Below are 16,920 nucleotides of genomic sequence, written 5' to 3'. Positions count from 1 at the left end.
CTGTCAGTCTGATGGACAGCGTTCACACTGTCAGTCCAAGTCTGATTGGAATCTGATCTAAATGATTGTCCACACTGTGTATCGCTACTGTTCAGATCCAGATTAGTGTGTCCAGTCCAATGACTGGAATATCTTTGTTGGTTTCTATAGCAGTGATGTTGCATTGATAAGCATGTGCCAGAAACAACATGTAGGGGTTTGCAATGTTTTCTTACAATACGGCACTGAACTATCACGTCTAATGAAGCAACAGCCGAAACGTAGGAGGCTGGCTTTATTCTGCGCTGCCGTCTCCACCGGTCTCCAAATTCAAAGAGGTGTGTAGACCAGGCTGACTAGTAGTGATAGTCAGTAGACTCGTGTGGTACCCAACTGCGCACAACATATTCACAATGATTTGTAACCATCTAAGACCCATCAGGACAATGTTCTGCAATGATGTGTGATAAAGTGACTTGGGCAGAAATGCCACACAAAATCCGATCAGAGCAGCCAGACTGAAATGGATTTACAAAAATGAGATTCGAGAATTCAAAACGCATATTAATGAATTTTGCTAAATCGCTTCTCACTTTTAATCGGATATGCACAAAAATCTGATTTGGACTGACAATCTGAACAAGGCTTTATTCTCTCATCTGACTGACAATAACTGAGAGGTCTGGAGTGCTTCAGCTGGTGTAACATTAACGTCTTTCTCCCATAGTGATTTTTGGTGAGGATGTGGCGTTTGGTGGGGTGTTTCGATGCACAGTCGGCCTCCGAGATAAATATGGTGAGTATGCGGTCATGTCTGCTCATAGGTCACTTGAGGTGAAAGATCCTCATCTGTGCGTCCTGTGTTCTCACACTAGATGGCAGCACTGTCACACTCCTGGCTATCACAATCAAACATTTGCTTACTGTTGACTGTGCACTGCGTACTTTAACATAAGGCTATACACAGTAAAGAGTAGGCAAGTAAGTGTGAGTGGTGTCAGTTATTAACTTGGAAATATAAATGCTGAACGTTTTAAAATGTTAATTTTAAAACTTGATATTTTTTAGTTTGGTGTAAAAATGTCATACCTTTTAGGAGAGAAAAGAAAGTCGAGGAAGAGATGTCTAAAAAAACAAAACTAAAACCATATTTTTTTCCATTTATTAAAATAATAATAATTATTATTATTAATAAATTAAAATTAATATTATGAAAATTATTTTCATTATGTGAAATAAAATAAACATTAACAAAAGTAAGATAATATATAAAAACTTTTTAGTTTTAATTATTTTATTTCATTATTTTAACTAAAAAACTAAATCAACTAAATCATATTAAAACAACATAGACTTTTTTTTTAAAGTAATAAAAATAGCAAAACCACAAAAAAAAAAAAAAAATATATATATATATAAAATATAACATTATATATATATATATATATATATATATATATATATATATATATATATATCATAATATAATAAAAATCTAATTCAAAGTATTAACAAAAATTAAACAAAAACTAAATTAACACTGGCCTGAAATCCCTTCCTTTGGACAATCAAGGAGAGTGCATTGCATTGTGGGATGCAGTAGTCTGTTGTATTTGGTCATTTGGTATCTATCTTGATGGTGATTATTTGCTTTTATGTTAATCTGCTATATTAAGAGGTGTTCAGTGTGCTCAAAATTGCAACTAAAATTTGAAAGCTGCATAAATCAGAATAAATTGAACCTGCATTGAGGTCAGGTCTTTATCTAAGTCCTATAACTAAATAAAAGAACCCAATTAAACAAACAAACCATACAAAACATGTGTATTTTCACCTATTTGGAAAGAAAAATCACCCAATAGTAATTATCTTTGCTGGAAAAACTAAAGCACAAAACTCTCAGTGTTTCTGTGTTCACCTTATTTTGCAGTGCTGAAGTAAGCTATTTTCTGTGTGTCTGTGTGTGTGTGTGAACTTCCGGCTCATTAATAGCCACTAAAGCTAAATAACTAGAAGAACAACAAGTGCAGTAAATGGTCAAATAATTTACACCACAAACCAGCGTGTTTACATTTAATATGATAAATTAAAATATGATAAATAACAGTTTGCAATATCAAGGAGCAATAATGGACTGTTTTTGTAAAGCTAAAATTACTGGAAGCGGATGAAACCGGAAGCCTCGACACAGTCAAGTTAAAATTAAGGTGGTTATGGTGTGATTAACTTGAGCAGCTGTAATAACTCTGGTAACTGTATATCAGTCCTGCACATCGTTCCTCCTTAGACACTGATTCAGCTCTGTGATGATGGTAGGAACTGCTTTCTTCAGGTGTTTCTACAACATTTCTATTGGGATAAGGAAGGTTGAACTTTGACTTAGCCCTTACTAAACATTACATTTCTTTTGCTTTATCCATTCACTGGTGGGCACACACATTTGTTCAGAGTCACTGTCTTGCTGCAAGCTTTTATTTGAATGAATACTTTTGTATTGAGAAATGAATACTTTTATTCATCAAGGATGCATTAAATTGATCAAAAGTGACAGTAAAGACATTTATAATGTTACAAAAGTTACTATTTCAAACAAACAATGTTCTTTTGAACTTTCTATTCATCAAAGAATCCTGGAATAAAAAGTGTATCACAGTTTCTATGAAAATATGAAGCAGCACAACTGTTTTCAACACTGATAATAATCATAAATGTTTCTTGAGCAGTAAATCATCATGTTAGAATGATTTCTGAAGGATCATGTGACACTGAAGACTGGAGTAATGATGCTGAAAATTCAGCTTTGAATCACAGGAATAAATTAAATTTTTTGCATTTTAAAAGCACAAGTGCGTTCCTTCATTTAGCTCACTGCAGTTTTAAAGGCCTCACTATCTGTTATAATATATATGTTGACAAGTTTCAATAAAGTGTTATTGATTCAAAGAGCTGATAAGGTAATATTAAAGATGTTAAGTAAAATTGTTACTGCGCTTTAGTAACTGTGTACACTTTACAGTGACCTAAATGTACAGTTTAAGGTAAAATGGAAAATTAAATAAATAAAATGCAATGAATGTAGGGTATTGAAGTTACTGATGCGCTTATTTCTTTTTTTTTTTCTTAGCACCCTCTTTGAACTGTTAAGGCCCCCCTTAGCACCCCCAAGTAAAAAAAAATACTGGAGCCGCCCCTGGGTGTCTACTAAACATTTGCGTAGTCATGTGGAAATTTTTTTTAAAAATGATTTATATTTATTCAATAACTGTTTCGCAGTGCGGCAGATAATAAGATGCATCTTGACTATGGCACCAAAAGAAACTGTCCTTCTGGAACAGAAAAAAAGTTCCAAGAACAAAGAAAGTATGTGTTTTTGTAACATTTTGATTTCTTATTTATAAATTCATAAGCAAGTCGTTATCCAGTCCAGTCCAAGTGAAGCTGCCAGTGTCCCAATATGGCGCTGACATCTTGTGCTGATTTGGGACCTGATTCTGCGCAGTAGTGAGAGTGAAGTGGAGTCGCACGCTATCAAGGCCCCGCCCACACTCCCACAGAATCATTTAATACAGTTTACTGCAGAACAGCTCATTATGTCAATGTGAAATAAACAGTTACAGAAAAGTAGAAATTAAAAGTTAAAGCTCCAGTCTCCTCCCGAAAATCCTGAAAAAAGTCAGTTGGCGCCTCAGTGACTACTTCACTCAGAGAAGCTGTCAATCATGACATCACACCCCGATTTTTAAAGCATCAAATAACTAAAACCAAACTTAATTAAAAAACGAACACTTGAACTTACATCAGTGTGATTAAAAACTACATAAAATGACAGAAACCATCTTTGGAAAAAAATATTTGACGTGCAATTTAATTAAGTTGTCTCATGTCCTATTAGATTACATGGAGAGGGTGGGGTTTATGACCTATACTGGGACCAAGCATCTGACACTTTGGCTTTACTTTTCAGGACTTGTCAAGTCAAGTCACCTTTATTTATATAGCGCTTTTTACAATGTAGATTGTGTCAAAGCAGCTTTACATTGATAACTGGTACATTGTTTGGCTGCACAGCATCTCTTAAAGAATAGTGTCAATGCAGGCAGATCAAAAGCACTGTTGAATATCAAATGTCAAGTCAAGACTTGTGCGGGACACTTGGTTGGAACAAATCAATAATCAAAACGTTCTTATACGTGGTTTAATGTATATAAGAGATAAACATTCCTGTTCAGTATTACAAGCTGTCGTGTGACTCAGGTACTTTAGAAACAATGCCCATTTGTCTAAAATTAGCTCATTTAGAGAATAATTTATGTATTTTCGTATGTTTCCCTAAGCCTTCTTCACTCTAAAAAATGCTGTGCTGTTTCAACCCAGATTTGGGTCAAAATGGACAAACCCAACCGTTGGGTTTAAAATGTAATTAAAAAAAAAAAAAACCAGTGGCTGTGTTTTGTCCATATTTGACCCAAATTTGGGTTGAAACAACCATGCCTTTTTTTATTTATCATGCTGTAATTTCGTTAGTAAATTGTGCATTTTTTTAGCCAATTCGACTGTTACAGTTTTTCTGACAACTAGATGGTGCCAGAGCATGACTATTAAAAAAGCATTTATTTAGCTGTCAACGAAAATTTGGTTTTTAATTTTTTTTTACTGCCAACTTAATGTTTTGACAGGTTTCTCTTTACATAATTTTATACGTTTTTCATAACTTGCAGTTTGTTTACTTGATGTTTTAATTCCATTAGGGGGAATTGAAGTTGTTTGGGACACTTTTTGCCATTGAAATGACTGGGAAAACGTGTCCCATTCAACCTGAATTCACCCCTATAGAAAACTGGCAGTGCACTTTGCATACTGAAAACCATTGTAATTATTACTTAAATTTATGGAAATGTTGGGGTTTTTAAGAATGCCCCTTTACAAAGTTTTTCTTAGGGGCCCCAGAAGTGTAGGATCAGCACTGGTCCTTATTAAAGAGCTTTAATTGACAGATGACTAGCTGTCAACGTGCTGTAACAATGGTAGGGAGGTACAGAGGGATTGAATGTTAATGTATGTGTACATCTGTGTATGTGTGATGGGGAAGGGACACAATCAGTTCACCATCCTGATTGCTTGTGGGAAAAAAGCTATTCAGCATCCTGCTAGATCTGCAGCAGATACTCCTGTACCATTTCCCGGATGGCAAAAGAGAGAGCTTGTTTCATAATGTGGTACGATATGCACTTGACATTTTGATTATTTGCATTTTCCTCTGGATATTCATGTGTTCAAGCTGCTTTGAATCAAATTTAAAATCACTTTCAGTAGAACATCATCATGAGGTGGATTAATGTTTGTGCATTTAATGTCTCTCATTCATTTTGCTGAGCTTCATTAATTGTGCAAGAGTAAATGAAGTAGATTCAGATCGAACAGAACACCCTCTACAGGTTTCACAAGCCATAAATACTTAAATTATGCAGCTGCAGAGTGGCATATTCAGTTAAAGAAGAGGAAAACAGACATTATGGTAATGATTAAAAAAAAAAACATCTGCTGTTTGCCACTCGTTTTTGACAGAAGCGCTATATATAGAGGCACTCTGTGATGTTTTGAAATAAACACAGATCCACGACTCCAATATGTCTCCCGCCACGTGGGTGCCTTTTGTGTGTTATTGACGTCAGAGGTGTTGACCTTTGAGAGGGATCATTATTTTCCATTCCGTCTCGTTAGACGGGAACAGGGTTTTCATGCCACTCATTAGAGAGAGTCTCTGCCCTCTTTCCCGTGCGATGCTGATAAACCGCGCGGAGGTCAATGCGTGGAACCGGCATGTGAAAGACAGTCCGCTGGAGTGACGCACACACGGGCGTAATGCAGTGCCACCGCTGTCCGTCTGAACACGTGGCTCCTTCTGTCTGCAATCTGCTTTAAATTGCTTTCTGTGAAGTGGATTACGGACTGCAGCTGGTAAACACTGTATTATCTCTGAAATGCCCATCACCAGCCTGTTGAATGCATACCTTACTCGAAATACCTTATTCAACAAAGAAGCTTTTTCATTTCAAGGACGGTGACCGATTTCTTACAGTAAACTAAAACTCTGAAATAACCAGCAAACTCACCTTGATTGTTCCAGGCTTAATACAATATGATCTCCATGTGACCAGACAAAATCATTTTCTCAGTTTCTAAAAACAAGCAAAAATAATGTTTGCAATGGAGGTTTATGCAGAAAGACGTTCTAGATGGTTTAAAAGCAGAAATGTGCACCTTGTATTTTTTTTTAATTTTTTAATTTTTATAAAGCTGCAGTCCGTAACTTTTTGTATAAAAATGATCCAAAATCAAATTGAGCAAGTACATAACAAGACAGTGTTCAAAACTATCTCCTTACCTTAGCCTGATTCACAACGGTAAGCTTGTAATAATGTGTTCTAATCCGAGTGGTACTGGTGGGTTTCCGCAGGAAATTCGAGCATGCATCCGTTTATTACGCCATGTCTGTTTACATAAAGAAGGAGTCCCAGCTAGTAGACTATATCATGTGAGGATGCTGCTGGTAGTGTATCATTTATAGCCTTTTCTCACAGCAGCTGGAATAATTAAACTTATCATTTTGATGGCGGATTGTATGGTATGACACTTTAACGTTAGAGATTAGACTGTACAGAAATTGAAATCTACAGGAAACGCTAATACAAACTTAATACACGTAGTCACGCAGTGCTGATGTTGTTAACATTAACGATTTGAGAACAAAGTATAATAATAATTTGCACGGTTTGATGTGATATGAGCTAAGCAATCGTTATATTTAATCACCATTGGCAGCGCGATTTATTGTAATGCTTTTTCTCAGTTGGTCAGAACAAAAGTTGCAGATTTGTTACTTGTTCTGATGACATTTTCCAGTGAAAATTCTTATTTTGGTCATACTTCCAAGACTATAATCTGTGATTCTGAAGTATAGTATCCACCGGTGCGGTGACTGACAGCAAACCTGCATGCTGTGCCGATGCACAACCCACATAAAGATGATAATTCTGCAAATAAATGCAATTGCAGGTTTCAAACAGAGATGGTGACAAAGAGGCAAAAGTTACGGACTGCAGCTTTAATTAACACAATTTAAATTCGTCAAGACATCATCAGTCCTCCCTCCACACTGATTCACTATGGTAAGCCTACTATAAGCGTTTATACAGGTGCTGGTCATATAATTAGAATATCATCAAAAAGTTGATTTATTTCACTAATTCCATTCAAAAAGTGAAACTTGTATATTATATTCATTCATTACACACAGACTGATATATTTCAGATGTTTATTTCTTTTAATTTTGATGATTATAACTGACAACTAAGGAAAATCCCAAATTCAGTATCTCAGAAAATTAGAATATTGTGAAAAGGTTCAATATTGAAGACACCTGGTGCCACACTCTAATCAGCTAATTAACTCAAAACACCTGCAAAGGCCTTTAAATGGTCTCTCAGTCTAGTTCTGTAGTTACACAATCATGGGGAAGACTGCTGACTTGACAGTTGTCCAAAAGACGACCATTGACACCTTGCACAAGGAGGGCAAGACACAAAAGGTAATTGCAAAAGAGGCTGGCTGTTCACAGAGCTCTGTGTCCAAGCACATTAATAGAGAGGCGAAGGGAAGGAAAAGATGTGGTAGAAAAAAGTGTACAAGCAATAGGTATAACCGCACCCTGGAGAGGATTGTGAAACAAAACCCATTCAAAAATGTGGGGAAGATTCACAAAGAGTGGACTGCAGCTGGAGTCAGTGCTTCAAGAACCACTACGCACAGACGTATGCAAGACATGGGTTTCAGCTGTCGCATTCCTTGTGTCAAGCCACTCTTGAACAACAGACAGCGTCAGAAGCGTCTCGCCTGGGCTAAAGACAAAAAGGACTGGACTGCTGCTGAGTGGTCCAAAGTTATGTTCTCTGATGAAAGTAAATTTTGCATTTCCTTTGGAAATCAGGGTCCCAGAGTCTGGAGGAAGAGAGGAGAGGCACACAATCCACGTTGCTTGAAGTCCAGTGTAAAGTTTCCACAGTCAGTAATGGTTTGGGGTGCCATGTCATCTGCTGGTGTTGGTCCACTGTGTTTTCTGAGGTCCAAGGTCAACGCAGCCGTATACCAGGAAGTTTTTAGAGCGCTTCCTGCTGCTGACCAACTTTATGGAGATGCAGATTTCATTTTCCAACAGGACTTGGCACCTGCACACAGTGCCAAAGGTACCAGTACCTGGTTTAAGGACCATGGTATCCCTGTTCTTAATTGGCCAGCAAACTCGCCTGACCTTAACCCCATAGAAAATCTATGGGGTATTGTGAAGAGGAAGATGCGATATGCCAGACCCAACAATGCAGAAGAGCTGAAGGCCACTATCAGAGCAACCTGGGCTCTTATAACACCTGAGCAGTGCCACAGACTGATCGACTCCATGCCACGCCGCATTGCTGCTGTAATTCAGGCAAAAGGAGCCCCAACTAAGTATTGAGTGCTGTACATGCTCATACTTTTCATGTTCATACTTTTCAGTTGGCCAAGATTTCTAAAAATCCTTTCTTTGTATTGGTCTTAAGTAATATTCTAATTTTCTGAGATACTGAATTTGGGATTTTCCTTAGTTGTCAGTTATAATCATCAAAATTAAAAGAAATAAACATCTGAAATAAATCAGTCTGTGTGTAATGAATAAATATAATATACAAGTTTCACTTTTTGAATGGAATTAGTGAAATAAATCACTTTCTGACTCTCTTCTCATTCTGTTCCCGCTGTAGTTGAGGCTTATGCTAAATAGCAGGCTAACTAAACTAAATGGATATTTATTCATCGTTTTTTATTTATTTATTTTTTTTTTAATAAATAAACCCACAACAAAAATAAACTAAAGGAGAGGGGGTTCTAACTCTGACGCTTCAGAGGCACAACTCGGAAAAGAGGCGGCTTCCTCTGCATTAGGTAAGTTAGGCCGAAGTTGTTTTTTTGACTTTTTTTTTTTTTTTTTTTTTAGATTTTAAATGTAGAAGATATGATACATATAACTGTATGAAATGTAGAGTATATGTTAGATATATATAGACACCATAGACATTTAGAGGGTCTCCCCCCAAAAATTAGAAATGGGCAAATTTTCCTTCAGTATTTTATATTCTTGATGCTGCTCTGTTTGTTATTTGGATGACAAAAAGTTTTTAAAGTTTTTAGGTTACTCTGTCTCAATAGTCTAACAGCGCTCGTCAATGTCAAAATGAGTGAGATGGCCAATCAAATCAAAGAAGGCGGGTCTTACAGAAGACGAGTATAAATTCCAGCGCAACGCATTAGTTTTTATCTCTGAAAGAGTGCGTGGAAAGTATCAGCTAAACAGTAATATTTAACTGTTTTACGAGAGGAATGCTGAACGACCGACACTAATATCCAAGGATGCAAGCAACTCAACTTTTTAAAAATTTCACTGTTTTGAATGTAAAATATGGTATAATTCACATTTGATTCATGTAACGCATAACTGAATGTGACGAAACAAGAAACGTTTTGCGTTTTCGACATATCAGTAAGAGTGAACGTGCATATTTATTATTTTGTGTGCATAAATATTTATAAAATAAAATATTATTTGCAAATAGTTTAAATTCATTAGGCCTACTTCATAACTGCAGTAGAACGTACATTTTACATTTTTTACTTTTTTATTCCCTTAATAATTTTAATACTTAATAATTATTTATTTAATTCCTTTAAAACAACAATGTAACTGTGAAACCCTGCCTATGCTACCGGGATGGATTTCGTGAGAAATTGCGAACATATGTCACTTGCCTGTGTGTGTCTCGTCATATTTGTAAATGAGGCGTGTATGGTGTGGGAGTGGCAGAGGTTAGTTTTCACAACGAGCGAGAAGGATTGACATGGAGCAACAAAATCTCCAAACTCCAGGGAATCACCCGTTTTAAATACAAACAAAAAAACGTGAGAGAGTGAGAGTCTGCTGGCCAAAAGAGAACGTGACAGAGCTCGTAATAAAACAAGAATCAACATTGGCTTGGCTTTTCGAAGAAAGTGATTTGAAATGTAATAGCGATGTGGAGATGATGGCGTTTTTATTACTCTACAGGTGAGTAAGGTATTTTATTGAACAGATAAACTGCCATATGTTTCTCTCTAACAGTTCATTGTAAAGCATTATCTATTGTGAAGGCTAATTTTATTACGGTTGTTGTAGCACTATGCTGGAATTTACTTTCAAGGAAGTACCGTATTAATGGATAAAGCTACAGTAACGTCTTCAGCTGATCAGCTTGAGATCCTTTCCATCTAAACTGGTTATATCTCTTAAGTCTAGTAGTGAATGTTTTATGAGCAGCAGCATAACCATATTCATCCGCACAATCTAAACAATCGGTCTCATTCAGTAAGCATGCGTACGCAGAAAGCGACTGTATTATTATTTAAGCATGGACTTTATTCAAACCGCAGAAAACAAACATTCTGAAAATCTTCCAGCCTCGGTGAAGTCATTATGTACGTTAACAGCAATTTTCATACAATTTTCACCTTTTTTGACACTGCCGTATACACTTATGTGATTGTGTGTTTTTCCTTTTTTTTTGTTTCCCTGATTTTGTGTATGTTTGTCCTGTTTAGTTTTGTAATATAATTCAGTTATGAAAAAATATATGTTTGCAGCAGATGTTATTTTTTGGGGTTAATACTTTAATTAGTTCTTTCCTGCTCTGCACTACTAATGTGAAAATCATAAAAATGCATAACACCATCTGCTGAATCATGGCAGTCATGAAAACACAAGGTATGTCTTCTGAGTTTTAACTCTTCAGCTGCAGCGTGTTTGTCTGTGATTTGTGGTTTTCTTGTTGCGTCCTGGCCCATTTTCACATTTTGTGAAGACAAATTGCTTGTAGCTGGCATCTTGTCGTTGCTTTTGAAGATGTCAATATAAAACATACTCATTTCGACTTGTATAAGTCCAGAGTAGGTTGACATTTACCCTTTTTCTTCACAGGTAAGGACCGTGTATTTAACACCCCGCTGTGTGAGCAAGGCATTGTGGGGTTTGGTATTGGTGCAGCTGCCGCGGGAGCCACTGCTATTGCAGAGATTCAGTTTGCCGACTACATTTACCCAGCGTTTGATCAGGTGAGCTTGTTTACAAGGGTCTTTTCTTTATAAACACTGTCATGGATATTTAAAAAATATATATATTTTCTCCTTTAAGTACATTTACAATGTTCACCCAAAAATTACTCATTCCAAAGTAAACCCATAAGACTTTCGTCCATCTTGAAGATATTGTTAATAAAACCTGAGAAATTTCTGTCCCTCCATTTGAAAGTCTATTCACCCAAAACCTGATGCTTCAAAATGTTCATAAAGAGAGATTAAAACGAATCCATATGAATTGAGCGGTTTAATACAAGTCTTCTGAAGAGAAACAAATGCTTAATATGATGAACAGATTTAATTTAGGCTTTTAAACGCATATAAACATTGATCAGTGAGCATACATACAGCACGTCAAATATGGTAAACAGAAACTCAATTTTTTTTTTTTTTTTTTTTTTGATAATTATTTAAAATACATTCACCGGCCACTTTATTAGTTACACCTTGCTAATACTGGGTTGGACCCCCTTTTGCCTTCAGAACCAGTGGTGTAGCATCTAGGCATGCAAGGTATGCACGTGCATATGGGCTCGGGTGGATTGGGGGCTCACAATGACGGGCTTAACCCCAAAGTATACTTCAGGCGTCCGCATCACGAAATTTTCGTCATCAGGAGGGTTCGCAGATGTCCGCACTCCCTGTCCACGTGCAGCCTAATTTTCGTGATGGCACGGACAGTGTGTGTACTGTACAACAGCCCATGCGAGAGTGAATTGAGTGCTTGAAAACAAAAGTCCACTAGATAGTGCACAGTGCACATGCCGAACACGTCTTTCTGCAGTGTTGTCAATAACTTGCTATAGCCTATCTATTTTAAATGTAATAAAAATCATTAAGAATCTGAATAAATGGACCATAAAATGGTCCATGCCATGTCTTAGCGATGATCTAGCCTATTGTATCTGACCGGTATTCTCTTTTCTGTCATTTTTCAAGTGGGTTTCTGAAATTTATGCATGCAGTAATGTAAGTAGTACAGAATTTTAAATGAGTCATATTGGTTTTCTGAAAAAACGACTACGTCTGCACATTTTAAGATACTGCACAAGATGTGAATAAATGTAACTCGTACTCGCTGGGGTGGATACTCTTTATTCAACGAAATAAAATGCACATAAAACATGATGGAAACATATTTAGAGAAGAAACTTTTAGTAAATTTATTAGGAATAAAACATGTGCATTAAAAAAGTCTGTGACAGAATAATTAATTCATAACTGGAATAATCTTCGGACTCATCGCATCTGAAATGATGCTATGATCATTCTGAAATTTCAAAGCCAGAGTCGAATCGGTCGAATTCAAACGTAGACTGTGTTGAAAAGCCGTTTTTTGACATTTTTTTAAAAATAGATCCACAATGCAAAGTCAAAATGATGGAGCGCATATAGTGTTGTTGTCATTCCTAGAAATGTTTTATTATTTTTATTTTTTTTTTACCATTTTTGTCTGCATGTTAGTGATAATATCTTCATATTAAAGTCCTGGGATTCATTTGTATAAGACGCACATCCCCTCCACCTTCCGCGAAACCGAAGGGGGCCCGTAAAATTTTTTTTTTTGCATATTGGCCCGGGGCTGACTGTTCAGAACTGATTTAATTCTTCATGGCATAGATTCAACATGGTGCTGGAAACATTCCTCAGAGATTTTGCTCCATATTGACATGATATTATTACAGTTGCTGCAGATTTGTCAGCTGCACTTCCATGATGCAAATCTCCCATTCCGTCACATCCCAAAGCTGCTCTATTGGATTGCGATCTGGTGACTGTGGAGGTCATTTGAGTTTAGTGAACTCAAGAAACCAGTTTGAGATGATTGGAGCTTTGTGACATGTGCATTATCCTGCTGGAAGTATCCATCAGAAGATGATACACTGTGGTCATAAAGGGATGGACATGGTCAGCAACAATACTCAGGTGTGCGGTGGCATTTAAGCAATGCTCAATTGGTACCATTACACCATTACACCATTACACCACCAGCAGCCTGAACTGTTGATACAAGACAGGATTGATCCATTCTTTTATGTTGTTTATGCCAAGTTCTGACCCTCCATCTGAACGTCGCAGCAGAAATCGACACTCATCAGACCAGGCAATGTTTTTCCAATCTTCTATTGTCCAGTTTTGGTGAGTCCGTGTGAATTGTAGGCTCAGTTTGCTGTTCTCAGCTGACAGGAGTGGCACAGGTGTGTCTCATCAGCTTCAATGTTGGATGTGTTATGTGTTCAGAGGTGCTCTTCTGCACCTCGGTTAAAACGAGTGCTTATTTGAGTTACTGTTGCCTTTCTATCAGCTGAACCAGTCTGGTCATTCTCCTCTGACCTCTGGCGTCAACAAGGCATTTTCACCCACAGAACTGCCGCTCACTGGATATTTTCTCTTTTTCTGACCATTCTCTGTAAACCCTAGAAATGGTTGTGTGTGAAAATCCCAGTAGATCAGCAGTTTCTAAAATACTCAGACGAGCCCGTCTGGCACCAGCAACCATGCCACGTTCAAAGTCACTGAAATCACCTTTTTTCCTCATTTTGATGCTCAGTTTGAACTTCAGCGGATCCTCTTGATCATGTCTACATGCCTAAATGCATTGAGTTGCTGCCATGTAATTGGCTGATTAGATATTTGCATTAATGAGCAGTTGAACTGGTGTAGTGGCCAGTGAGTGTATAATAAGAATAAGAATAGATACAATTATCTCTGTATGTGGACAGCATGAGGCCTTTCAGGTTTGTCAGTATGTAGTTTTTGGGTGTTTGTGAGACGCTGACTGGCTGATCTGTAAGAGGAAATGTCCAGCTTCTGTCTATCTGGTGCTGATGTTCTCCGTGTCCTCGCCTCACTGAAGATGGATGAGTTTTCCCTTCATTGGCAAGGCAACTGAATACCAGATGCAGTAATGGGGGAATATTTTACAGGAATGGTTCGCTCTCTACAGCCGAAATCTGACCGTCCAGTGAGTAGAGGATTCGAGTCCAGACAATATCTGATATTTCTGGAAACTCTTTCACGAGTCTATGCTTTATTCTCTTCATTATAATATAATTACGCCACCATTAGAGTCTGTAAACCCTACTTTACATGGTTCCTTCCAGGCAGTTGTTGTCGAGCATTGTAAGGGAATTTCCTGGCTCCACGTTTTGTTTATTTTAAAAATCTTTGGCGACAATGGCAGGAAAAATCGGCTTTTAAACTAAAGCATTTTATGAGCGGAGCTTTGGATGTGACCGCATTAGCGTTGCGGAGCCAATCTTTTCTTGCACACAGATGTGAGTTGTAAATGTAAAGTCCCTTTTCTGTGTCTAACTTTTCATGCTGTTGTAGATTGTGAACGAAGCGGCCAAGTACCGGTACCGTTCTGGGAACATGTATGACTGTGGGAAGCTGACCATCAGATCTCCGTGGGGCTGCGTGGGTCACGGCTCGCTCTATCACTCCCAGAGTCCTGAGGCCTTCTTCGCACACTGTCCTGGAATTAAGGTGAATCACACAGTCACATTTCAAAGAAAAATAAGAAATTATATTCAAAAAATATTCAGAAAATGAAGTCTGTTTTTAGGACCATTGAGATGTTTTGCATTACTTTACTTTTGATGCTGTTTTCATGACAGTTAAACATATTTTTCCCCAAAGTTGTCTTTATATGCTTCTCAACATTTGTTATGTTTAAGTTTTTTGTGCACTGTTAATTAAGTGTTAATTAAGTGTTAAGGGTTCTGTTAGGGCCGTAACTAGGATTGTTAATTTTGTTTTTTTTCCTGACTGTTAACTGACACTCGTTAACTGGTCATTAACCATTAACCGACAATATTGTTAAATTAGAATTAAATTAAATTAAATCAGAATGGATAGGAGTCTGTGACCCATTAAAATGTCAATATTTGTTTTCCAGGGGTTCAGTTTTACATGCGCAAATAGCATGGAGGATTCACATATTGTCACATCACGCACCTGCAGCGCTTCTGTGAACGGAGGAAAACAGAACAACTGTATATATATATAAAAGGAATAAATAGGCCTATATGTGAAATATATTTCACTTAAATAATTAACAGATTAACAAAACAAAACACTGTGAGACAAGTAGTATATGCTGAGTTTTGGTACATTTTTGTGACGCGCTCCAAAAACAAGTTGCAGAAACGAAACCGAGAAAGCAGAAAGCTCAAGTTTTTATTTTTACAAAAGTAAAATGTTTTGTTTTTTATTGTAAGTGTTCACAAACGCAAACCCTTTTCAGTTTTGAATGATGTCTTACTCTTATCTGTATAAATGACAGAGTATTTTAAGTTGTTTCCGCTATTAAAGGAAAAAACAGTTTTTGGTTCTGGGAACGTTTGTACATTACATTAATTAATGTAACATTACAGTAACATTACATTTATTTCTTACCACTAAATTAGTGGGGTGTGCTTCTTTCTTTTGGTCGGTAAACAAAAACTTCTCAGTTAACATCATGCTGTCTTCAATTACGTGTCAAATCTTTCTGAAATCACACTTCACACTCGTGTATATATATAGTAGGCTATGTGAAGTAGGCTATGTGAGCCCAATGGTGGTTTCTCTTTCAGTTTTGCTTTAAATGAATATTAAAAACAGTTTAGAATAATACTAAAATAACACTGGTCTGTAGGGGCTTTGAGCTGAAGCACGAGACTGTGTGATGTGACCGAACCAGTACTGTCAAAGTTTCCAAGGGCATAAACACAGAGATTATCATAGGCTATGAAGGACTCTGTTCACAAAAGGAGTTACTTTAAAATTGAGTGGAGGATACATGTATCTTAGTTAGTATATGTGCTAAAAATAATAATAAACTCACCAGTCTGAGATAGATTATACAGCAACGCTCTTTAATCATCTCACTCACACTGCAACACAGATTTCTCACGCTGCATCGAAAACGCTCAGGAAATTGGAGTTTGAATCACATTCAAAGCAAATCGATGCTTGACTCACTATGAAGTGACCTGCACCAGCATCGTCTGGATCAGTCTGCCGACTGCAGACTTGACATTTAATGAGCCGACATGCAGAGTGTCGGAGCTGATTTAACCTCACCGCTGCTCTTCACTCTTCACTGTTTGATTCTCTGTGCATCACAAATCTTTGTTGTTATGCACCAAATCTTTTATGGAGTCTTTATCCATAATGGTCTATTCAGTTAGGTCAGTTTGAAAATCGGTGTTTCTGCAGAGAACACGTGAAATGCTTCTTCCTGGCTTTTGATAGTGAGTCACTTTTTTTTTTCTTTTAGAGGCTTCTTTAAAATGAACCCAATGAGGAGATGCAGCGATGCCTTTTGAGTGTTGTGTGTCCTTCATAAATGTCCAAATTACTTGTTTTTTTGTTTTTACCTTTAATGAAACAAATATTTGATTTTTCCCGTCTCTCTCTGTTAGATTGTTGTGCCGAGAGGTCCGGTCCAGGCCAAGGGTCTTCTTCTGTCCTGCATTGAAGATAAGAACCCCTGCATCTTCTTTGAGCCCAAAATCCTGTACAGAGCAGCAGGTGAGAGATCATAGAACAGTCACAATGGGATTATGGGTAGCTGACATGAGATACTTGATGTTTGAAGTCTGCAAGGAACCGGTCCTTCAGCGTGACATGCTTTACTCTAAAATGAATTAAAACTGCATTTTGCAAATTCTTATGCATGCAAAAAAACACTATATATAAAGGCTAATGCTTTATGTATTTGAAGAGTGGAGAAAAGAGTGTTTAGTCTAGCATTT

At 37.1% G+C, this 16,920-nt stretch overlaps 1 protein-coding gene across 2 annotated transcripts in view; it reads left to right on the top strand.

Moving 5' to 3' along the window:
- The window catches only part of bckdhb (branched chain keto acid dehydrogenase E1 subunit beta), a 104,081-nt gene that overhangs the window by 7,076 nt on the left and 80,085 nt on the right, over window positions 1–16,920 (top strand). For both annotated transcript variants that reach the window (XM_051865494.1, XM_051865495.1), the window contains exons 3-6: window positions 707–775; window positions 11,019–11,152; window positions 14,510–14,665; window positions 16,588–16,696. In XM_051865494.1, the coding sequence (XP_051721454.1) occupies window positions 707–775; window positions 11,019–11,152; window positions 14,510–14,665; window positions 16,588–16,696 (468 nt within the window). The remainder of the gene's footprint in view (window positions 1–706; window positions 776–11,018; window positions 11,153–14,509; window positions 14,666–16,587; window positions 16,697–16,920) is intronic.

Source organism: Ctenopharyngodon idella, chromosome 16 (genome assembly GCF_019924925.1).
Source record: "Ctenopharyngodon idella isolate HZGC_01 chromosome 16, HZGC01, whole genome shotgun sequence".
In the NCBI taxonomy this organism is placed as follows: domain Eukaryota; kingdom Metazoa; phylum Chordata; class Actinopteri; order Cypriniformes; family Xenocyprididae; genus Ctenopharyngodon; species Ctenopharyngodon idella.
Note: the sequence above shows the minus strand (reverse complement) of the source record. Positions and strands in the feature narration are given on the sequence as shown.